This window comes from Gymnoscopelus braueri (assembly GCF_963280865.1).
Source record: "Gymnoscopelus braueri genome assembly, chromosome: 17".
NCBI classification, from domain to species: Eukaryota; Metazoa; Chordata; class Actinopteri; order Myctophiformes; family Myctophidae; genus Gymnoscopelus; species Gymnoscopelus braueri.
In genome coordinates this window covers 40,072,025-40,093,282 of record NC_137617.1, presented here as the reverse complement: position 1 = coordinate 40,093,282, position 21,258 = coordinate 40,072,025, and the positions used below count along the sequence as shown (strand labels likewise).

General features: G+C 41.0%; 2 protein-coding genes across 3 annotated transcripts; one reads left to right on the top strand and one right to left on the bottom strand.

Annotated features, from left to right (window-relative positions):
• Positions 1–4,855: 4,855 nt before the first annotated feature.
• pigf (phosphatidylinositol glycan anchor biosynthesis, class F) lies at positions 4,856–13,683 on the bottom strand. Of its 2 annotated transcripts, none has more exons than XM_080455118.1 (6): positions 13,551–13,683; positions 12,364–12,610; positions 10,344–10,435; positions 9,636–9,752; positions 8,063–8,171; positions 4,856–5,327 (listed from the first exon to the last, which is right to left on the bottom strand). In XM_080455118.1, the coding sequence occupies exons 2-6, from the start codon at positions 12,589–12,591 to the stop codon at positions 5,214–5,216; spliced, it is 660 nt and encodes a 219-aa protein (XP_080311244.1). In that variant the 5' UTR covers positions 12,592–12,610; positions 13,551–13,683; the 3' UTR covers positions 4,856–5,213. The 2 variants fall into 2 exon arrangements, with proteins under 2 accessions (XP_080311244.1, XP_080311245.1); XM_080455119.1 differs by having other exon boundaries at positions 13,536–13,633.
• A 3,956-nt stretch (positions 13,684–17,639) lies between these two features.
• LOC308105141 (adenosine 5'-monophosphoramidase HINT3-like) lies at positions 17,640–20,054 on the top strand (the record flags this gene model as incomplete). The annotated part of the gene is made up of 5 exons (XM_080455774.1): positions 17,640–17,775; positions 18,646–18,763; positions 18,858–18,927; positions 19,655–19,781; positions 19,989–20,054. Exons 1-5 carry the CDS (start codon positions 17,707–17,709, stop codon positions 20,052–20,054), a joined length of 450 nt encoding a protein of 149 aa, XP_080311900.1. The 5' UTR covers positions 17,640–17,706.
• Between the last annotated feature and the right edge of the window lie 1,204 nt (positions 20,055–21,258).

Here is a 21,258-nt window from a genome sequence, read left to right as displayed (position 1 = left end):
ACTGGTGTCGACGAAAATCGTTTTTTCAAGGCTTTAAAGAAAAAAATACCGTGACCTTTTTCTTTTTAACATTGGTTTTATTTATTAATGTTACATTATTATTATCTGTGTCACTTTAGATTTCTTTGGCTATTCAAAAATAGCAGATCTACAAGCTCATAGTGCGGCACCGAGTGCCGCGCTACAAGCTTGTAGATCTGCTATTTTTGAAAAATCGTGATTTATTTTTTTAAAATTTTTTTTTAAAAAAACTGTTAGGATTTAGATTTTTTTAAAGAATCGCCCCAGGTCTTAATGGGTTAAAATCGTAGTGTTTTGACAACAATTTGAGGGCCCACTTGCAATAGCCTCACAGCCCACATGTACAGTAGGGAATCGCTGTGCCTGTGCCCCCACTGTGCAGTCATCTCTAGAATCTAGAGATGACAGCACAGTGGGGGGTCAATGTGGAGCCGAGACCCCCAGCTCCCAGTTGAATGCCTCAACGGTCATCAGGATTGTCTGCCACAGATTGGATTGACATATAGTATCTCCGGGGGGGGCTCTCCGTCACCTGCGGTCATCAGATAACATAGAAAAAGCAGTATAGGATGCTATTTTTATTCCAGGCTTTCGTCACACTCTGACCTATAGAAGTAAATGGGTTCTGTATGAGATGGAGGCCATGGACGGACAACACACTTCTGCCTTAAGTGTCAAGTCAAGGGATATTCCCAGCGTTAATGTCACACAATTTATGTTACACACAAAGTACTGTACATCCTTAATACATCAAGGAGTTCTCGACCCTTCCCTCATTTATAGCGTGTGTCATAGCAACTCATTCCTATTTTGGGCTTGTCATTATAGGCTTGGTAGAATACCAGATTTTGTGTTTTTGTGCATGCACGGCACCCAGTCATTAGCGTCAGAGGGAGCATTGGATGAATATCTTGTTTTTCATGAATTTTGCTGCTTTCAAAAGGGATCCCCTGTGCCCTTTTTATCATCTCCCCCTCCCCACCTCTCCCTGTAAATAACAGTCAGTCACGACAACCTCCTCCTGGAGCTCCTGCTGGCACAAAAACGGGCCCTTTTGCTCGTCTCTCAGAGGCACAGGGAGAGCTTCACATGTTTACCTCATTGTTAACAAGGCACCCGTGGCTCTGCAATGGGAGGGTGTGATCGCACCGGATGGAGGGCAATCAAAAGAGCGAGGGGTGGGTGGGTGGGGGGCAATGGGGGTTGGGGTTGAAGGAAACAGGATAAGTGAGAAGAAAAAAAGAAGCAGGGGAAATTAGCAAAAGGCGAGAAAAAAAACAGGAAGTGAGGTGGGGGGTTGTTGTAAGGAGTAGGCGGGTGGTGGTGGTAGTGGTGGAAACAGAGAGGGGACTGGGCTGTGATGAGATTGAGCTGCTTTGTTGGAGGAGAATATATGAGGACGGGGAGACGGCTCCGTACCGTATGGCTGGCCACAAGACAAATCGTCATGAAATTTTAATCCGTCTATTACAGCTGGTGTTTACATATTCCCCCTTCAGAGACAGGAGAAAGATGCTCGGGTTTGCGTTACAGGTCACTCCATCCGTCATTGAACCCCCACCCAGCAATCCTCCACTAATAAATTCCCATTTTAAAAACAAGATACTGTAGCAGTGGCCACAGCTTAATTCTGAGCACAACTCTCTCTGTCTCTCTGTCTCTCCCTCTCTGTCTCACTTAGTGAAGCTCTTACTCTCCTCTCAGGAACAAAAGCAAAGCTCTGCAAACACGAGGCAGGCTGCTCTCGTCTTGCAGGGAAAAAAAATATGGAGAGGGTGACAAATTACCTCTCAACACAATGAACACAATGCCCTGCCACAATAGCACAGCCCGAGTACAAATAATGAATAAATAAAGTTCACCGAGATTGAATCAGGCAGGCAATTTGTGAAGATGTTGCTTTTGTGTGTACGTGTGTGTGTGTGTGTACGTGCGTGCGTGCGTGCGCCTGTGCGTGTGTGTGTGGGTGAATGGCCTTTAGCCCCTCTCATAGATAATGTATACAGTATATCTTTATATAATATCCTTTTGTTTTAAAAGTCTCTTGATAGGTGTTGTGAATTATTCACAACGCTGAGATGCCAATTCAATTGGCATCTCACACTTAGTACAATGCATCTATAGTGCTGTGTACTGTACAGTATAATTCTATGCTGCTCCAATGTGATATCTATGTCACATAAACTATAAACTAAGCTAAACGTATCATGGCAACGTATACGGATTCAGAGGCAGGACTATGGACGGAGAAAACAGATGGTCCAATTTCTAGCTTACTCGACATGTGTGTTTCTTCAGGTCAAGTATGAATGAATCATACTGTACTTGACATCCATTCATTCACAGTACATCGGGTCTCTTTGATTTACGCTCAATGAAAGGTGTGCTGAACATGGAATCAAATCCAGGTCAATGCAGCCTTGGGCTCCAGACTGGCAGCAATTGGGTGATATTTGTGATCATAAATGTCCATTTGCCACCAAAACCAATAGAGTGTAAACACGTTTTCCATTACACCAAACCCAGTAGAAACATATTCAGACTTAGACGAACAACAGACACACAGGCAGAACAGCTTGTACTTTAACCACATGAACCCTAGCGTCCATATTCTGGGCATTTCATAACAAACGGACATTAAAAGAAAATAGGTGAACATCTGGGAAAAATAGCCGATCTGAAGGTCAGCTTGTAGCTCAAGCTTGTACAGTAGATTGGCTATTTTCGACAGGTATGTGAACATTCTGTGAAAATAGCCGATCAGGACAAGCTCAAGATCGGCTATTTTTGGCGAAGAGATTTGGTGTAGAGGGAAAAAAGTAGGCGACCATGTACACTACAGACCCCTGGGGGATTCGGGTCTATCCAGAATGATGTGCTTCTGCCACTAAGTGAAAAACAGCAGTGTAAAATGCTGTGGAGCCCTTGAGGCCTGTGTGAATTCAGTAACATTACACCCGATGGCTCAAGAAATGAAGACTAAAAGTGAAGTACAAATATGACCGAGGCATAATGGAGGTCATGACAAGAGGTCACATGGAGGGCGAGGGAAATGAAAATGGAAGTGAATGGGAGGGTGTGTGCTGTCTTTCACCTTTTCTTACAAGACAAACCCTCCTGGCCTTGTGGTGACAGTTCCTCCGACAGCCCAGCAATCGTGTCCAGCCCGGACATAAGTGCTGATCAACACAACCTTGACCTCCACACAGTTGTGCGAAAAATCTAATTGGAAATATGATTGCAATTCGATTATTTTTCCACTTTGCTCAGCCCTCCCCCCACCCAATGTAATAATTTGAGATCTAGCACAGTGGTTCTCAAACTTCTTCGTGTCAAGGACCCCCAAATTGACACTTATTAGCCTGCGGACCCCCATTTGAAAATATATGCCAAGGACCCCCATAAGAGAAGATTTTTACGGCTCTAGCAGTGATTTTCAACCATTTTAATTTCAAGGACCCCAGTTTGACCTGCATTATAGGCTACGGACCCCCATTTAATGGCATTTATATCTCTGGGACCCCAATTTCTATTGTAAAAGCAATGTTAATTTAACTCTGAGAGTGTACAAATGGAACCAAATGGACCCGTTAGGGTCCATTTGGTTCCATTTGTACACTCTCTGAGTTACAAACCCATAAAGGTCAATTTGGTTCCTATCTATCATTTAGCTGGGGACCCCCTGGAACTGTGAGGTCAATTTGGTTCCTATCTATCATTTAGCTGGGGACCCCCTGGAACTCCCTCAAGGACCCCTGGGGGTCCCCGGACCCCACTTTGAGAACCAACGATCTAGCAGATTAATTCAAGTCTCGAAAGGTCTGGGGATCTTCAGAGTTGGCAAAAAAATTAATAAATAACTGTCCCCACACACTTATTTTGACTTTGACGCAGAGCTCATGGTAGTTTTGGGCGGCACTCGCTCGACTTGCAAAGAAGACAAGATTATGGGAGGTTGTGAACGGGGAGAGAATTAATGTCCCTTAAAATGAAACCGAATCAATATGGACGCCCGAGGTGAAGAGAAGGAATGAGGCGAGAGGAAGGAAAAAGGACGGCGTTGAAATGGAGCAGGAGGGAGATTAATGGTTGTTTGAACAGGAACAGTATTCATCACTAGTCAGCTTCAGGTGCTGGCTGACTCTCTCTGTGTGTGTGTGTGTGTGTGCGTGCATGCGTGCGTGTGTTCATATATTACTATACTTGTGAGGGACAAAAGCAGAATTTGAGAAATAGAGATTTACAAAGAGTTACAAAAAGATTCCGTTTATGGGTAGGATTAGGCTTTTAGAGGTTGGGTTTAGAGTTTAGGGGTTAGGCTTGGAGTTAAGCCTGATAACATAATAAATAAATGACATTCATGCAATCGGCATCCTAAAATGCTGATGTCCTCACAAGTAGTGTGTGTGTGTGTGTGTGTGTGTGTGTGTGTGTGTGTGTGTGTGTGTGTGTGTGTGTGTGTGTGTGTGTGTGTGTGTGTGTGTGTGTGTGTGTGTGTGTGTGTGTGTGTGTGCGAGAGAATTCACCTCATGGTTTCTCTTACGTCTCTGTCAGTGTCTTGCTGCTCTGTTGCCCCGACAGTATATCAGTAAATGGAGTTACTGTTAATATGGCTTACTGATTACTTTCTATTACTTGCAAATGAGGCGAAAGCTTGATCTATCTCTTTAATTTAAACAGACACACACACACACATGAATGCAGGCATGCACAAACACACACACACACACACAGATCAGAAGGAGAGTATTACAGTGCCATCTACAGGTTTCAATATTGCTGGGTAATGTTGTTCAGTCAGTACATGTACAAATGCCAAAACCAAAGATACAGATTACATAACAAATATTTTATTTGTGTCAAAAACGTTAAAGGAACATGTTTAGTCTTCTTGCACACAAAACAATGTTGCATAAAGGTCCGTAGTTACAAAATCTTCTTTCCTGTTGGAAAGCAAAGGGACTGACCCCAATAAATAACCACTAAAACGCCAAAGGAAGAACAGCAGGAATACAAGACGTAGTCTTGATGTGACATACATACGCATGCGCGCACACACACACACACACACACACACACACACACACACACACACACACACACACACACACACACACACACACACACACACACACACACACACACACACACACACACACACACACACACACACACACACACACGCAGTTCCATCACTTGCACTTGTAGGTGAGCTGTTTGCGATGATAGTGGATCCATGTGGGGGCGGCGACCAGCCCGCTGACGAATCCAATCACGGAGCCCAGGCTACAGGAAACAGGCCACACCTACAGGAAGTAAGAATGGGACAATCCGTCATTGTCACAAATTAGCCGAGGACCATAACTTCACCTTAAACATCAAAATACAGAAGCCCATTTCAAGAACATGGGGGGAGGGTGTCACAATGATAATAACAGTTACATACACCAATAAATAGACATTTTCAAAGATTAAATTCCCAACCTTAAACAAAAAAGCATATTAGGAATTGATGCTAGTTATGTTATCCATATATAGGAATTAATGTTGTGTTTGCTGCTGCAGGTATGTTATTTAGATAGATACTGTTGTTTTCTTGTCCCCTGAATGCCAGGTATTTTATTTAGATAAGTCTACCGGCTATCTTAGTTACTTTGTAGCACAATGCTTTTGTCACATCACGTGTGATAAACAATAACGTTAATTACATTCTTGTTAAATGTCCAATGTAAAGTACATATATGCTCTAACGTCAACAAATGCACTAGAGATCACCACTCCTGACGTTTTTGGGATTTCCATCAACAAACGGAAGAATAACAAAGACAGTAATTAGCCAAAACTATGCAACGTCCAAATTAAGCATCACTTAACAACATGAGGGCACACCTGCAAACACTTTACCCAGCTATGCTCACAGAGTTAATGGAGTTAACGCAGCTCAAAGCGGGCATGAATTACCTCGTTTTAGACTCGCTCCTCCTCATCACGAGGCTTACCAGCTGCTCTCGCCAGACAGCGATTACAGACAAATCGACACTTTTATCTGTTTTATGTGCAAAGATATGAGACCGATTAGCATCTTGCAGGGGAATAGGTTTAAAAGCTGCAAATCTTGCAGCTTTAAAGATTTCATTCATGAGCTGCCTTCAACCAAGGTAGAATAGAGAAGAAGGGAAGTCCGCACACTGTTCTGTAGCTCCCAGTAGAATTTTTTTAAATTTCAAATTACGGCAACATGGTTTCCAGCCACGTAACCATCGCTGACAGAGTTGTGAAACTCAATTTCAGAAAGATGATTAGTGGAGAGAAAAGATGGCGCTGACCAGATGGTGGATGGCACTAGCCACGGGGGCCTATGGGACAGTCACAGCACATTATTTATAGGCGAGGAATTCAAACAGAAAGATAATGATTCTCAAAACGACCGGCCCTCAGAAAAGGCACACTGCAGGAGAACATTGCAGAGAGTGCATCGGTAAAATACTTGCAGTGCACAACTTGAGTCATGAGCCAGTTCTCTCCATCACCACGGACAACACAGTTAATCATATTAACGCCATGGAGAGACACCTGCATGTCCGCTGCATGGCCCACACAATTAACCTGGCTGTGGGGAACAGTGCGAGCTATCGAACGTCTGGTCAGCAGACTAAAAGGCCATAGCAGTCCATTTCAACAAGTCCACTACTGACAGCTCCCTCCTGGAATCTAAGCAGAAGCTGCTTGAAGTGAAACCTGCAACGCTCAACGGACTGGGCCTCTCGGTAGAACAGCACCTACGATATGGTGTGTGGGGGAAACTGAGCAGTTAGTTGAGTAGCAGTGAGTGGACCCTGATGGAGTAGGTGATATAGCAGTGCTTAAGCCTTTTAAGTGGCCACTGAGGCTTTATCAACCGTCCCCGATTCCAAACAGCATCAGTCCTTCTCTCCCTGAAGTTTGTGATTCATTTCAGTCACAACTCCGGCCATCCACCGGGCAATCTGGCAGCAACAAACATCTCAAACGGATAAATGATACAGTTATAACAAAGATGCCTTCATGCTGCTTAGCTTACTCCTAGCTAGTACCTCAACCCACGTTTCCATCAGCCGATTCATTTTGAACGCGACCAAAAGCAGGAGGTACGTGAGAAAGTGAAAGTGAATGGTGGCTGATGGTGATTGTGGAAGAGTTAGACGAGGAAGAAAAAGGGAACAACCGTGCCTACGGGGACGCAGCGACAGAGATGGGGGACCTTTTTGCGGAATGTTTATTGCCAAGGCGCAGATGCATCGGGTGGTATGGCAATTGGAGACGTGATACAGCCATAAATGCTGATGTATGAGAGTGAGACCCCATTACCCATCGACAGTAACACATTTCTTCTAGTGAAAGATGCCAAGATCCAAGTACTCCCACCTTGCCCAGCTGGCACAGCACTATTTGAGCATCCCAGGCAACCCGGTTAGAGCAGAAAGGGTTTTCTCCATGGCTGGGATTACAGTAAATAAAAAGCACTGTAAAACATGGAAGGCCTTGTGTTTTTGGCCAACAGCCTTTGGTTTGTCAATGTTGTTTGACAAGCTGATTATGTTACTATTAGTGCACTCTGATTTACTTGTTTTTGTGTATGTCATTTCATTGAATTTTTTTAGATCGGTTTGTTTTTGACAGTGATAAAATAGCCTTCTCATGCAATGCATAAAATACCTAACCTGTTCTCATTACAATATGATGGGCAGTGAATCCATCCTAGTTAATGTTATTAATTTTGTGCCTAAGCCTCAACTATTACTTGGCAAGAAAGGCATCACCTGTTGTTACAACCAAACAATAGTTTTGGTTGGAATGCCCTCTAGTGGACAGAACATGCATAACAACCACATGCTGATACTAATTTAGTATACTGTATGCCTGTAGGAATTAGTTGCTATAAGCTGATAGGTAAGTAATAATAGGCTTAAATTGAGCATTAAATAATGCTAATATACTTGAATAATAAAAACAATAAAGCAAGAATTTATCAAAGGCCGACAGCCCTAGTGTGTGTACTAACCTGCCATGGTCTGTCCCAATCCAGGGGTATTGGGAAGGCTCCAAGCCAAGCTCCAATCACAGTGGTGGCCACAGTAATCTGGAGGGAGGTGTCCCATACAGACATAGCCCTGAACATAGAAGAGACAAAGAGACAGAGACAGAGAAACGTTGAGTATTTAGTAATGCATTGTTACAGCCCTAGCCGTATGGTTATTTTGTGTGTGGTTATATTTTGGTTATATTTCTGTGCTATCTGTGGCTTGTATTATATTGTTGTTTTTCTGTATTCCATATAAGGTCATGAGTGGTGGTGGAAGCTGTGAGTCTGAACAAAGATATTCACAATGTAGTCTGTGATGATAAATATCTTGGCCTGATATTGAATGTACAGTTGAGTTAAGCATATAGCTATGCATTCATACAGAGCTTTCCGTGTGATCAATGGTTCTTCCCATTGTCACATATATATGGAGCAGCGATGTGGGGCCATAGAAGCTACTCATTAGTATTATTAATGCCGTTTTTAATCACTGCTTCTAATGTCTACAGACTGGTAAACGTTGTGTCATTGTATCACCAGGAGAAATGTATAGTTATGTAACAAAATGGAGGAGGGTGTGTAACATGCCTGATAACATTCGTTGTAATGTAAACGTGGCTTTTTGTATACAGTGTAAAGGCCTATTTCAGAACCATTCATATTTAACAATTAACATTAATGTTTAACCAAGAGTGATTTAAGAGACTTTGAAGAAGTCTAAACCAGAGAGAAATAAATTGCTTGTTTAAGCATCCTGGTCTGATATTTTGGGCAAAAATAGAAATAAAATAGAACGTGCACACCATTCAAAGTAAAAGGGCAACAGAAAAGAACATGATGGCATTGAGTTCAATGGAGAAGTAGCGCCATGTTATATTCAGTTCCTCAAGCTATATAAAATAAAATAAAATAACAAAATAAAACACTTTTGTCCGAATGTTTTACTTTTGTTTATTTTTTTCAATTATAGCAAATATAGCAGATCTCAACACAGGCTAATAGGCCTATCATATGTCTATTGAGAAATAGCGGTGACTCATTTTGTTTGTGTAGCCTACTGAGGTGTTGTTGAGTGCGTGAATTGCCCACTTGCCCACCCCACACCCCAGTCATCTTTTGTTAAGCAATGAGCGATGAATCACCGGCTCACTGCGGCATTAAACAGACATTTACATGCAGTTTGTGATGCTCCAACAGTGGACATGTTTGGAGGTGTGACTTGCTGCCCGAGTGCCCGTCCATCTATCGCTAAGCAGAGACGTCAGGTTATTATTATTATCTTTCGGTCCATCTTCCAGCAGCGGGGCAAGGCCTCAACTGGGTGAGCAGCTGCCCGCGTTGCCCAGTGCTGGCCCTGCTTCTGGTGCATATATGAATGAATATATGTAGTCTATTTATTTATTTATGAATGAATATACTGTATGTGCCGACTATCACCCGAAACGAGTGTGTTTTGGGGCGAGCGTTCTTGTATTGGAAGAGGGATGTCATATTGAAAGTGGTGAATGGAAATGATGGAACATTGTGCTGGCGGATCGTCAGGTCATCATACCCATGTCGACTGAAGACTCGTATCCAGGCCTGGACGTTTGGACCGAGGACACACAGGCACCGCAGTGTGGTCAGAGACGTCAGCAGCACGGCCAGGGAGAACGTCTCCAGGGCTGTTCTATAAAACATGCAGGGATGGGACGATATGAAGATTACGTGTCACAAATACTGTGGCAAAAATAATTGGTCGCGATAATCAAAATATGCTTAAAACTTAAAATGCCACTTTTGTTTAACCACTTGAATTACCAGCAGCATCCCTACTCTGGGGGGAACGTTCCAGATCTAGCAGATCTACAAGCTCACAACACGTTACGTTGCAACACGTTGTGAGCTTGTAGATCGGCTATTTTTGGCGAATCGTTTTGTGCAGAGTGAAATAAGAGCGCGCCAAATGCGCTCTTTACAGCTCCGTTTTATAAAGTACAGAGGGTTTAAGTGATACTGAATTTGCAGCTCAACAAAAGCTAATTCATCCTAGTGTATGACGGAGGACAATTTCACGATAAGTTAAAATCTCTGCGATACCATTATTGTGAGTGTTTTTTTTTATCACGATAAACTATAATAACGATTATCGTTCCATCCCTAAACACAACACACCTAAGAGTTGAAAGTTTCTCTGTCTCAGTAGTCAACCCACCCACAGACACACACACACACACACACGCACACACGCACGCCAGACCAGTGACACCAGCTTACTCACTCAATAAGCGGCGCTCCGTAGAGAACCACCACAGTATGGAAGAACAGGCAGGAGAGGAAGAGGTAGAGACAGGAGCGAACCAACCTAGACAGCTACACAGAACAAAATCTGATGAGTGTGTTTTTAAAGCAGTTCTTCCTTTCCAGTTCCTGTCCTTTCTCAGGTAGTGTGAGAAATAAAATATACAGGGGCATGGCTGAAATGTTCTTATATCAGGTTCAGGTTAAACCATTGTTAAAGGAGTAGTTCACCCCAAAAAAATACTTATTTTCTATCAATTACACACCCCATGAAGCCAATAATTTGATGACCGGGTCATCGGTCAGTAGGAGACTCAGAACTCAATTGAGACTCTGCCGGTCATCAAAGTATTGGCTTAGGAACACGACAAAAAATCTCCAGGAATTCAAGGCTTCATGGCGTGTGTAATTGATAGAAAATAGGTAATTATTTGGGTGAACTATTGCTTTAAACTGCAATTTTAGACACAATTCCTAGTTAAAAAATTGGTTATAATTTAAATGGAAATATATTCATACACTAATGAATTTACACCGAGTACCTAAATACACTTAGATATATTTATTGCTGGTAATTTATGAAAAACTACAAAGCTTTAGCTCCATTCTTTTCAGGGAAACGCTGTGAAATGCTTATTACATTGCATTACATACCGGTACTTGTTTTGTAAATTCTTCTTTTTTTGACAAATTCTGTCTTTCACTTAAAAAGGGTTTCACATCAGTGTTAATTTTGACAGCAAATTCTGATGTAGTCTTAGTCTTATTTCTGAATAAAACACCATTTAGTTTTAGTCTTTTAGTCATCTGAAATCGTTTAGTCTTATTCTAGTCTTAGTTGACAAACTATCAAAATCGTAATATTTTAGTCTTACTCTTAGCGAACAAAATTAACACTACATCAGACTTGTCAATAAAACAGACGTGACTTCAACTTTACTTTCATCAGGTCCCATGGTGCAATGGTTAGCACATTGGACTTTGAATCCAGAGATCCGAGTTCAAATCTCGGTGGGACCTCACACCTTTGGTAATTTCACCAGTCATTCAGTGGGGAAAGTTGTACAGCTTCACCTTAATTACTGTGTCAAATTGATATGATTTCCTTCAAATCTACGTCCAGTTATGAGAGTGACTATGTCTGGTATATTATTATGGTTGATGTCTGTAGACAACCTATTGCCGAAATAAGTAAATATATGCCACAGAATGAAAAAAGTCCGATTTTTATTTACAGCACCGACTTCCTAGCCTGTCTCCACCCCCTGAATCGCTATCCTCGTATTCAGGAATAATGGAGTGAAACGAAATGTAAATTCAGGCTGAGTGTCAGGCTACCGACTTCCCACCCCCTCCAAAAAATAATTAACACACACACACACACACACACACACACACACACACACACACACACACACACACACACACACACACACACACACACACACACACACACACACACACACACACACACACACACACACACACACACTTATATAGTTTGGTTACCTTAATACTACATTGCTCTCAGGGTTTCACTTCATAACCACAGGGTTTAAATCAGTGATTCTCAACCTTTTATTTAATTCTCAAGGACCCCAATTTGATACACATTAGGCCATGGACGGACCCCCATTGTTAGATGATGATTTGGTCCGATATGTCATTTTCTCCGGAGAATTCCTTATACTGTATGTACTGTTACTGTAGGTAATAGAGATAATAACAGTGAAACTTTGATCAAAAGACATCCTTGTATGCTAGAGAACCTTCAACAGGGGGTCCTCAAGAGTTACTACAGGGGGTCCCGCCAAGCTTCATCTCTTTCTCTCAGCTAAGGGGTCCTTGGCCTGAAAAGCATTGAAGACCCCTGCCCTAAAGGACCCCTGGTCATTAAAATACAGTGCAACCACGTTCCAATTCAGCATTGCAACACTGGTCCTGACCCAACATTGAGAGTCACTCTAATAGGCATGATTGTGTGGAACGAATTCTAGTACCTTGTAGCCCAGTGTGTGTTTCTTGGTGGGCGGGCTGATGCCCAGCAGCCAGAAGACGGACACGTTGACCACGGTGACCGCCCCGGCCACGCAGTAGAGCCACAGCAGGTGCGTGCCGTACACAGAGAAGCCCGGCAGCAGCACCGCGGGCACCACGGTTGCCATGAACACCGTGGAGGCGAGGATGGCGTGAGAGGAAGCCATGGCTCTGATCTCCTGGTCCCACATGATGACGATGGAGGACGACCTGCACACACACACACACACACACACACACACACACACACACACACACACACACACACACACACACACACACACACACACACACACACACACACACACACACACACACACACACACACACACACACACACACACACACAGACGGTTACTAGACTCTATCAGTTGTGGAAAAAGTACTCAAATTCTTTACTTAAGTAAGTACCAATACTGCAATATAAAAAAGTAAAAGTCCAGAATTCAAAATTTACTTGAGTAAAAGTACAAAAGTATTGGCATCAAAATGTACTTAAAGTATCAAAAGTAAAAGTACAAAAATATTTGAAAATAGCAGATCTACACGCTCGTAGCTTGTAGATCGGCTATTTTCAATCAGCCTAGGTATAAAATATGGCTAAAGTGGTTAATGTATGTTTTATAATATAATAATTTATATCTGAAAAGTAACTAGTAACTAAAGTTTTCAAATAATTGTAGTGGAGTAAAAGTACAATATTTGCCTCTGAGATGTAGTGGAGTAGAAGTAAAAGTATTGGAAATTGGAAATACTACAAATACCTCAAAATTGTACTTAAGTACAGTACTTAAGTAAATGTACTTAGTTACTTTCCACCACTGCACGCACGCACGCACACACGCACACACACACACACACACACACACACACACACACACACACACACACACACACACACACACACACACACACACACACACACACACACCGACGGTTAGTAGACTCTTTATCAATATGACAGATCAGAGCCATGGCGTGCGAGGACGCCATTTTTGCTATTTTTGGAAAATGTTTGAAAACGTTATGAACATTTTTCAACATGGAAACGATTATGACGATTACGGTATGCAAAATGATTGCGATTACCTCAAATAATTGCGATTATAGCGATTCTGTAATAACTGTAACAGACCTAGACAGCACTCACCGGCGGTTTACCAGACACTAACAATATAGCAGCCTTTTGGTAAATTGGTTTATTTGATAGTTTTAAAGCTCAGGGTGAGCAGAGCCTATGGAGCAGAGCTGAGGAGAGACCATTCATTCGACCTCTACTTCCGTAAACAAACATCCAGCACCACCGGAAACAGCGTCAAGTTACACACTGTTTCCGTTTCCGTTTGCACTTCATAATAAAACATTTAATGGATATCGCGTTATAGTCCATGAGCCAGACACGATTTCATTATCAAAAGAGTGGGCAAAAGCAAAACCATACCTATATTAAATTGTTTATAGGGTCAATATAATTAAATAAATATATGATAACCTTTCCACAGGAGCAGCTTTTTCATATTTATCACACATTTTGTTATTTTCCCCATACGTAGCCTACATGACAGGTGAAAAAATTACAAAATCTAAAAAATTCTTATCATAATGAAACTTCCCCGGTTGATTACTTACATGAAGACAATGATTTATTGTATTACAAGTTTTCTGAAATTGTATCTATAAATATGCAAATTAGGCATTCGGAAAATATGCCCGAATTTGCATAACTTTCCAGAATCAACATTGGACAAAGCCAGAGTCAACATTCTTATTTCATTTTGTTAAGATGTTGGAGTCAAAGGTTTTTAACGAGGGAATATTCAATATCTGGCTCAATTTTGGGGCTCTGGCTCATGGACTAAATGCCTAATTTGCATATTTAAATATACAATTTCAGAAAACTTGTAATACGATAAATCATTGTCTTCATGTAAGTAATCAACTGGGGAAGTTTCATTATGATAACTGTTTTTAACATTTTGTTGATAACCACTGTATACACTATGGAACCTTGTTGTAATTATCAGGCATGCAATGCTCATTTGGTATGTTCTTGCACTCTATTTCAATGACGTGACGCGCACGTCGCTTAACACAATGGACAATTGATATGCATCTAGGTTTATTCCTATGTTAATTCGCTAGGTGTGAGTCGGGAGCCTTTGAAAACTTTGTTGAGGTGCGAATTTAAAGTAGTTTTAAATCTATGCGTGTGCCTGCGTGTGCTCCTGGTCAAATAGGTTCCGGCACGGCGTGCAATTAAAGGGGTATTTCACTTTCAAAAAAACTTTTGGTCATTTTATCATCTACTCAGGCCTTTGTGAACCCCCCAGACAGTTTTTAAGTTGCTTGATTAATTATTTAGATATTTGATATTCATTTTATCAGACACGCCCCCTTCCTATACAAACCCATTGTAACTTCAAACTCCATTTTAACCATGTTAGATTCATCAAAAACACCCGTCCTTGGTTCTGGTGACTCACCCTTCCCTCCTAATGCGTGAGGGGGCCGTGTTTTTCCGATTACTTTTTTCATTTATTTTATTTAAATTTTTTATTGTATTTTATTTTTTTCATTTTCCAAAAAAAATATTAAAAATAAATGAAAAAATTAAATGAAAAAACACGGCCCCCTCACGCATTAGGAGGGCAGGATGAGTCACCAGAACCAAGGACGGGTGTTTTTGATTAATCTAACATGGTTAAAATGAAGTTTGAAGTTACAATGGGTTTGCATAGGAAGGGGGCGTGTCTGATAAAATGAATATCAAATATCTAAATAAATAATCAAGCAACTTAAAAACTGTCTGGGGGGTTCACAAAGGCCTGAGTAGATGATAAAATGACCAAAAGTTTTTTTGAAAGTGAAATATCCCTTTAAGGCCGTCCAGTGAGCATTGCACCCCTGCGCATACTGTAAGTCATGAAATCCCGCATTGGTGTAGTATATAAAACAGAAATATAGGCAGAAGCATAATGTGAAAAAGAATAGCCCATGTCCGGTAACAGGTTATGTTTTTTATGGTATCTCACATGAACTATGCGAAGGATAACAGATCAGGTGCTGGACAGAAGAACACGTGAAAACAGAAAAATTGTCTGTACACTGCTCCCATGGATATTTATTACACTAGAAAAAAGTGCTTTTTGGGTGTTTGACTCCTTCCTACCTGAAATTTTGATTTGTTTTTGCTTGACCACAAATATTAAGAATGTTATCTAGAAAGCCATGTGATTTAGAAAGGTGCTATGTTTGATGTTTACGTGGTATAAGTTCCTTGAAGCACTAGATTGTTCTCTTTGCAGTTTGCACTCTAACTTATGTGACTATTTACACTGTCGTTTGTTGATTAGGGTTCATGACAACTCTGATTACACACTTGCAAGTTACTTTGGACTGCTAAATGCCTTAAACATTTGGGATGGGTTCATGCGTTTAACATTATACCTTCAGTGTTGTTACCCATTTAATAAAAGTAAATTGGAACCTCTTATTTATAGGATTTTTTGCATCATTCTTGAGTACATCCACGTATGTCATTGTGGGACGTCCTCGTGACCGATGACCGTGCGTTGGTTCCCACAGCACCAATTTGCTGGCTGGCAGTTCTTCTATGTTCAGCAACATATTGAGAATACCTCAATATGTTGCCTAGAACTCCAGCTTGTACAAAATGCTGCTGCCAGACTGCTGACTGGCACTCGTAGGCGGGACCATATCACCCCTGTACTGGTCTCCCTCCACTGGCTGCCAGTCAGATTTAGAATAGATTTAAAAATCCTTTTATTTGTTTTTAAAGCACTAAATGGACTAGCATCACCCTACATCGCTGAACTGCTGGGCCCCCCGGACAGCACCCGGCCATTGAGATCCTCTGACCGGAGGCTTCTCAAGGTTCCGAACGCCCGGTTGAGGCAAAAAGGCGACCGAGCCTTTTCCGTGGCTGGCCCAAATTTGTGGAACAGCCTTCCATCCACTGTTAGGTTCGCCCCCTCCCTGGACACTTTCAAATCCCGACTCAAAACACACCTCTTCTCCCTAGCTTTTGATCCACCCTAGATTTTTCTCCATCCAGCCTGCACCCCCCCCCCCCTCCATGGGGGGGGTGTCAATAAAATTGACTTGACTTGACTTGACTAGAACTGGATAATTGATTGAGGTCATGTGATCAGTGACATACGCAAGGTGTACTTTTGGCCTCAGCCAAAAGTACACCTTGCGTATGTCACTGATCACATGATCTCAATCAATTATCCAGTTCTAGGCAACATAGAAGGGGGCGGGGGGACTTTTTTCTTATTTCCACACAACAGCTAAGGTGTATTAAAGACATATTTCAACGTTGAAAATGAGTGGTATTCCCATATAGACAAGGATTAACAGGACACAGGTGAACTCAACAGACAATCAACATTAGGATAGGCTGGGGGACTAAGAGGACACAGGTGGAAACACTGACACAATCACAAGACTGGTTAGACAAGGCAGGTAAAAGTAAGTAGGCTGACAGGAAACACTGGGAGCAATACTACAAAATAAGGGTGACAAATGAGTTGACCTTTAAATTCACCTCAAGCAACTAACCTTTCTAGCTTTGCATACAGAATACTATGTTATGTTAGGCTATAGTGCTATTTTTTTTATTTTTTTGGTTCATTATGAAAATGTGATGGGATGAACTGGACACCATATTCTCAGTAGCCTACACTATTTAATGGGAAACCGCACATCAGTAACTGTTGTTTACACACAAACATTGACTTTATTGACCTCAGAGATTACGTCTGTGTACTTATACTGCATATTTTTCAACTCATCATGAGCAGAGCTTTCATTAGAGCCTAATAAAGGCTCTGTGACGATTTAGAAAAAAAAAACTTTTGGATCTCATAATTGGCAGCCATCTTGCATTTGAAGGTCAACAATAGGTCAAATCATTATATAAACACCAAATATGTATTCCTTGACCAAAATAAGCTCTGAAACCATGTATTATGCATCATTGTAGGTCAAACCATTAAAAAGTTCATTTTCACGGCAGCCATTTTGGATTTTGGTCTCTCACAAATATTCCCCGCCCCTTTTAAAAATACACCCCGGCAAAATTTGTTTTAACCCTCCTAGATGACAAATCCATTGAGAAACGGACCTTTGCTCTCCACGGTCACGGAAGTGCCACAGATGACCCTACTATATTTCTCTCACAACATCTGGCAACACTGACGCGAACCAGGAGCCGATAACAGACCCTTTTGTAACAGACAGACACGGTAACATCCGGCGATACTGTAGGAACATTTGTAAATATGGAAGAAAATTGTGTTTTCTGCACGATAGCGAGCGATCAAGACAAAGACACTGAAATCATTCTACAGGTAGGCTACCGCCAGGGAAGACTACTGTTCATAATATATGGTAGTTCACTGTTCAAGGCAGTATTATTTTGTATAATCAATATTTGGATGCTGATTAAGTTAATTGTAGAAACTATCCTGAAAGAAACCCTTGAATCAGGGTTGGGTTTGCAAATTATTTTCTTCCAGTTTGCCATTTAGTCCCCTATGATGATGATGAAATGAGCTATTGTGAACGAGAAAGAAGTTCTGTCTTGACTTAAAAGTTAAATTAAAAGTGAACTGCCAGTAAATTCTTATAGAAGAATATAGCAATTTACACAGGCGCACTGCTGGCCTTTATCTAATGGTTGATTGACTATAATTGAATATACCTACCTAAACACAGACACACACACACACACACACACACACACACACACACACACACACACACACACACACTTACACATACTTCGACTCCACTACATCACAGAGGCAAATGTTTTACTTTTACTCCACTACAATTATTTGAAAAATTTAGTTACTAGTTACTTTGTAGATTTTGATTATTATTACAAAACATACATTAACCACTTCAGCCCTACATACATTTCGGCCATTTAAAAATGGCCCATCTACAAGCTCACAATGCGTCTCGATGCCACACATTGTGAGCTTGTAGATCTGCTATTTTCAAAGATTTGTATACATTTGAAAACTTGTGAAATGGGATATTCTGCATAATGAGTACTTTCTACTTTTGGTACTTTAAGTCCACTTTTAGTCAAGTAAATTTTTTATTCTGGACTTTTACTTGTACGTAACAGAGTATTTCTACATTGCAGTATTGATACTTTTACTTAAGTAAAAAATGCGAGTACTGTTTCCACCACTTCTCATTCCCATCAGAATGATAAGCTGCTCTGCTTCCGGGATATCGACCCTGCTGCCCCCCACCACTACCTGGTTATACCTAGAGAACACATACTCAGCTGCTTGTCACTTGACAAAGAACATGTTGGGCTGGGTGAGTATGTCATCAAAACAGAAGTCACCACTGTTGGAAAGCAATATCTTTTTTACGTAATTATTTATTAGTAATTTATGCATTAATGCAACAGTTGAAAGGATGGCGGATATGGGAAAATGTGCATTACGTGAGCAAGGGATCACCGATCTGAAGGATATAAGGTATAAGCACCCTGATGACTCAAACATTTTAGTTGCATTCACCATAACTGTGACATTCAGCATTTTGATTCTGGCTCATCGTGGCACTAGTGTTGATTTTGACAGCACATTTTGAGTCTTTTGAATCAAATTACATTTAGTTTTAGTCATATTTTAGCCATCTGAAATGTTTTACTGTTAGTCTAGTTTTAGTCGACTAAATATCATAAAATTACAGTCGACTGAATCTACAGTTGATTTAGTCGACTAAAATGTATTTTGGCGGGCCTTGATGGCGTCGTAATGGCTGATTTTACACTTGGTTGTAGCTGAAAATAGCCGTGCTGCGACCCGTTGTCAGCCTGTAGATCTGCTATTTTCAGAGAACAACATCTGAGCGCAACCAAGCATAAAATGACTTGTCTTAGTTCTACTGCTTCTCTTCTCCACTAGTCCCTCGCTAACATTTTAGTTTAGTTTTTATTTGTTGACGAAATATATTTAGTCAGTTTTTTTTGGTGCCAGTTTTAGTCATCATAGATTAGTTTTTATTTAGTTTTCATTTAGTTTTCATCCGTGAAAAAAGGTTGTCGACGAACATTTTTCGTCATAGTTGTAGTCGATGAAATTAACACTGCATGGCACACCCTATTCTGAATATCATCCGGTAATATCTCTGTTATATTTATTGTCTCTCTGTGCTTTTTGATAACTAGTTGTTGTGACAATGTCATCAATGTATCAACAGGCTGGGCTTCCACCAACCCCCATACACATCAGTAGATCACCTCCACCTCCATGTGCTTGCCCCAGCCAGACAGATTTCTGAGCATATGGAACATAAATTCCTTCCAAACACACAGAGATTTATTGAAGTGAGTGCTGTTGACTAATGAATTGTGAGATCTGTGTTTCATATTTTCTTTTGTGTATTGTCCTTCTGTGTACAGAGACACACACACACACACACACACACGCACACGCACACGCACACACACACACACACACACACACACACACACACACACACACACACAATTATGTTTCTGAATTAATAGTGAATTATGCCTCTGTCTCTACAGGAACAGTACCTACTGAAGTGGCTTAAGGATAGTCCATCCAGAAATGCAATCAAAATCAATGAATGAGGCATATGAATTGTAAAAGACGGAGGACAAAATATAATGGCATATATAATACAATGTGTACAAAAGGCCAGTAATCATTGCCCTCAGACTGTATTTGTTAATTATTTTATGTTGTGGCATGTTCAGGCATTCTTAATTGGCTGATGTCACCATGACCTACTCATGTCACCATGCATGACCCACAGACCAGGTGTGGTCAATTAGGCCTTCTGTTTGATCAGTGCCTGATGCCTGATTAGAGCCTGCTGTATGAATAGGTTGCATCATTCTATGTTAGTCCTCTGTTGGAGAAGCATCTCTGTTGTTGAAGTTCTGTTTGTTTTCCCCCTTGGACATTTTTGGGCGGTGAAACCGCCCCTATAAGTGAGGTTTGGATATTTGTACAACAAATTCTGCGCTGTGATTGGCCAAAAATGTACCCCGCCTAACCCTGCACCGTGATTGGCCAATCACAGTCTATTCAGGACTGTGATTGGCCAGTGTCACATGACACATGTGCATAGCCCTATATAAGAAACCATAACTAAAAAAAAAACAATAAATTATTTATTTTTTGTACACGATTGGTTGACTCCATTCAGTATTGTGATTAGCTAGCAAGACACCGCCCACTTCACACAGGGTGTGATTTTTTGTTACCTAGTGTGCATGCAACTAATTGTAAGTATTTGTGTTACATGTCTTTGATCACTTTGCTATTTGTTTATGCAAATGTTGTTTTGAGTTTTGTATTAATATTTCATGCAACCTAATTTCTGATTATTCTAAACTGTTGATTGTTTGGTTAAGTCATATGTGAATGCTTTTATTTCCTTGTCATCAGAACCACACACATGTACAGAAAAGGGTGTAGTGGTGAAAAGTGGATGTGGGTGTGAAGTGAATAAATCTTCATTGAACGGACGTAAATTTCTGTGTTTTTACTGGACTCTCTGTAGAGAAGTTTGCCACCGGTTGAGCAATCAGCTCCTAAGTTTAATTACTCAAATAGAACATTAGAATGCCATTGTAGTGTATCAAATGGGCTGACGCATACATTATATAATGTACTCAATTACTTGATACGACCGCAGTTGTTGAACGGTATCCCAGTTCATGTCAGACTCAGATTAGATACATACATTTGCATTTAACAGGCATTTAAAGTTCAATTATCTTTGAAAGGACTATATTGCTGAATATTTCGATGAATTGAGTACATTCG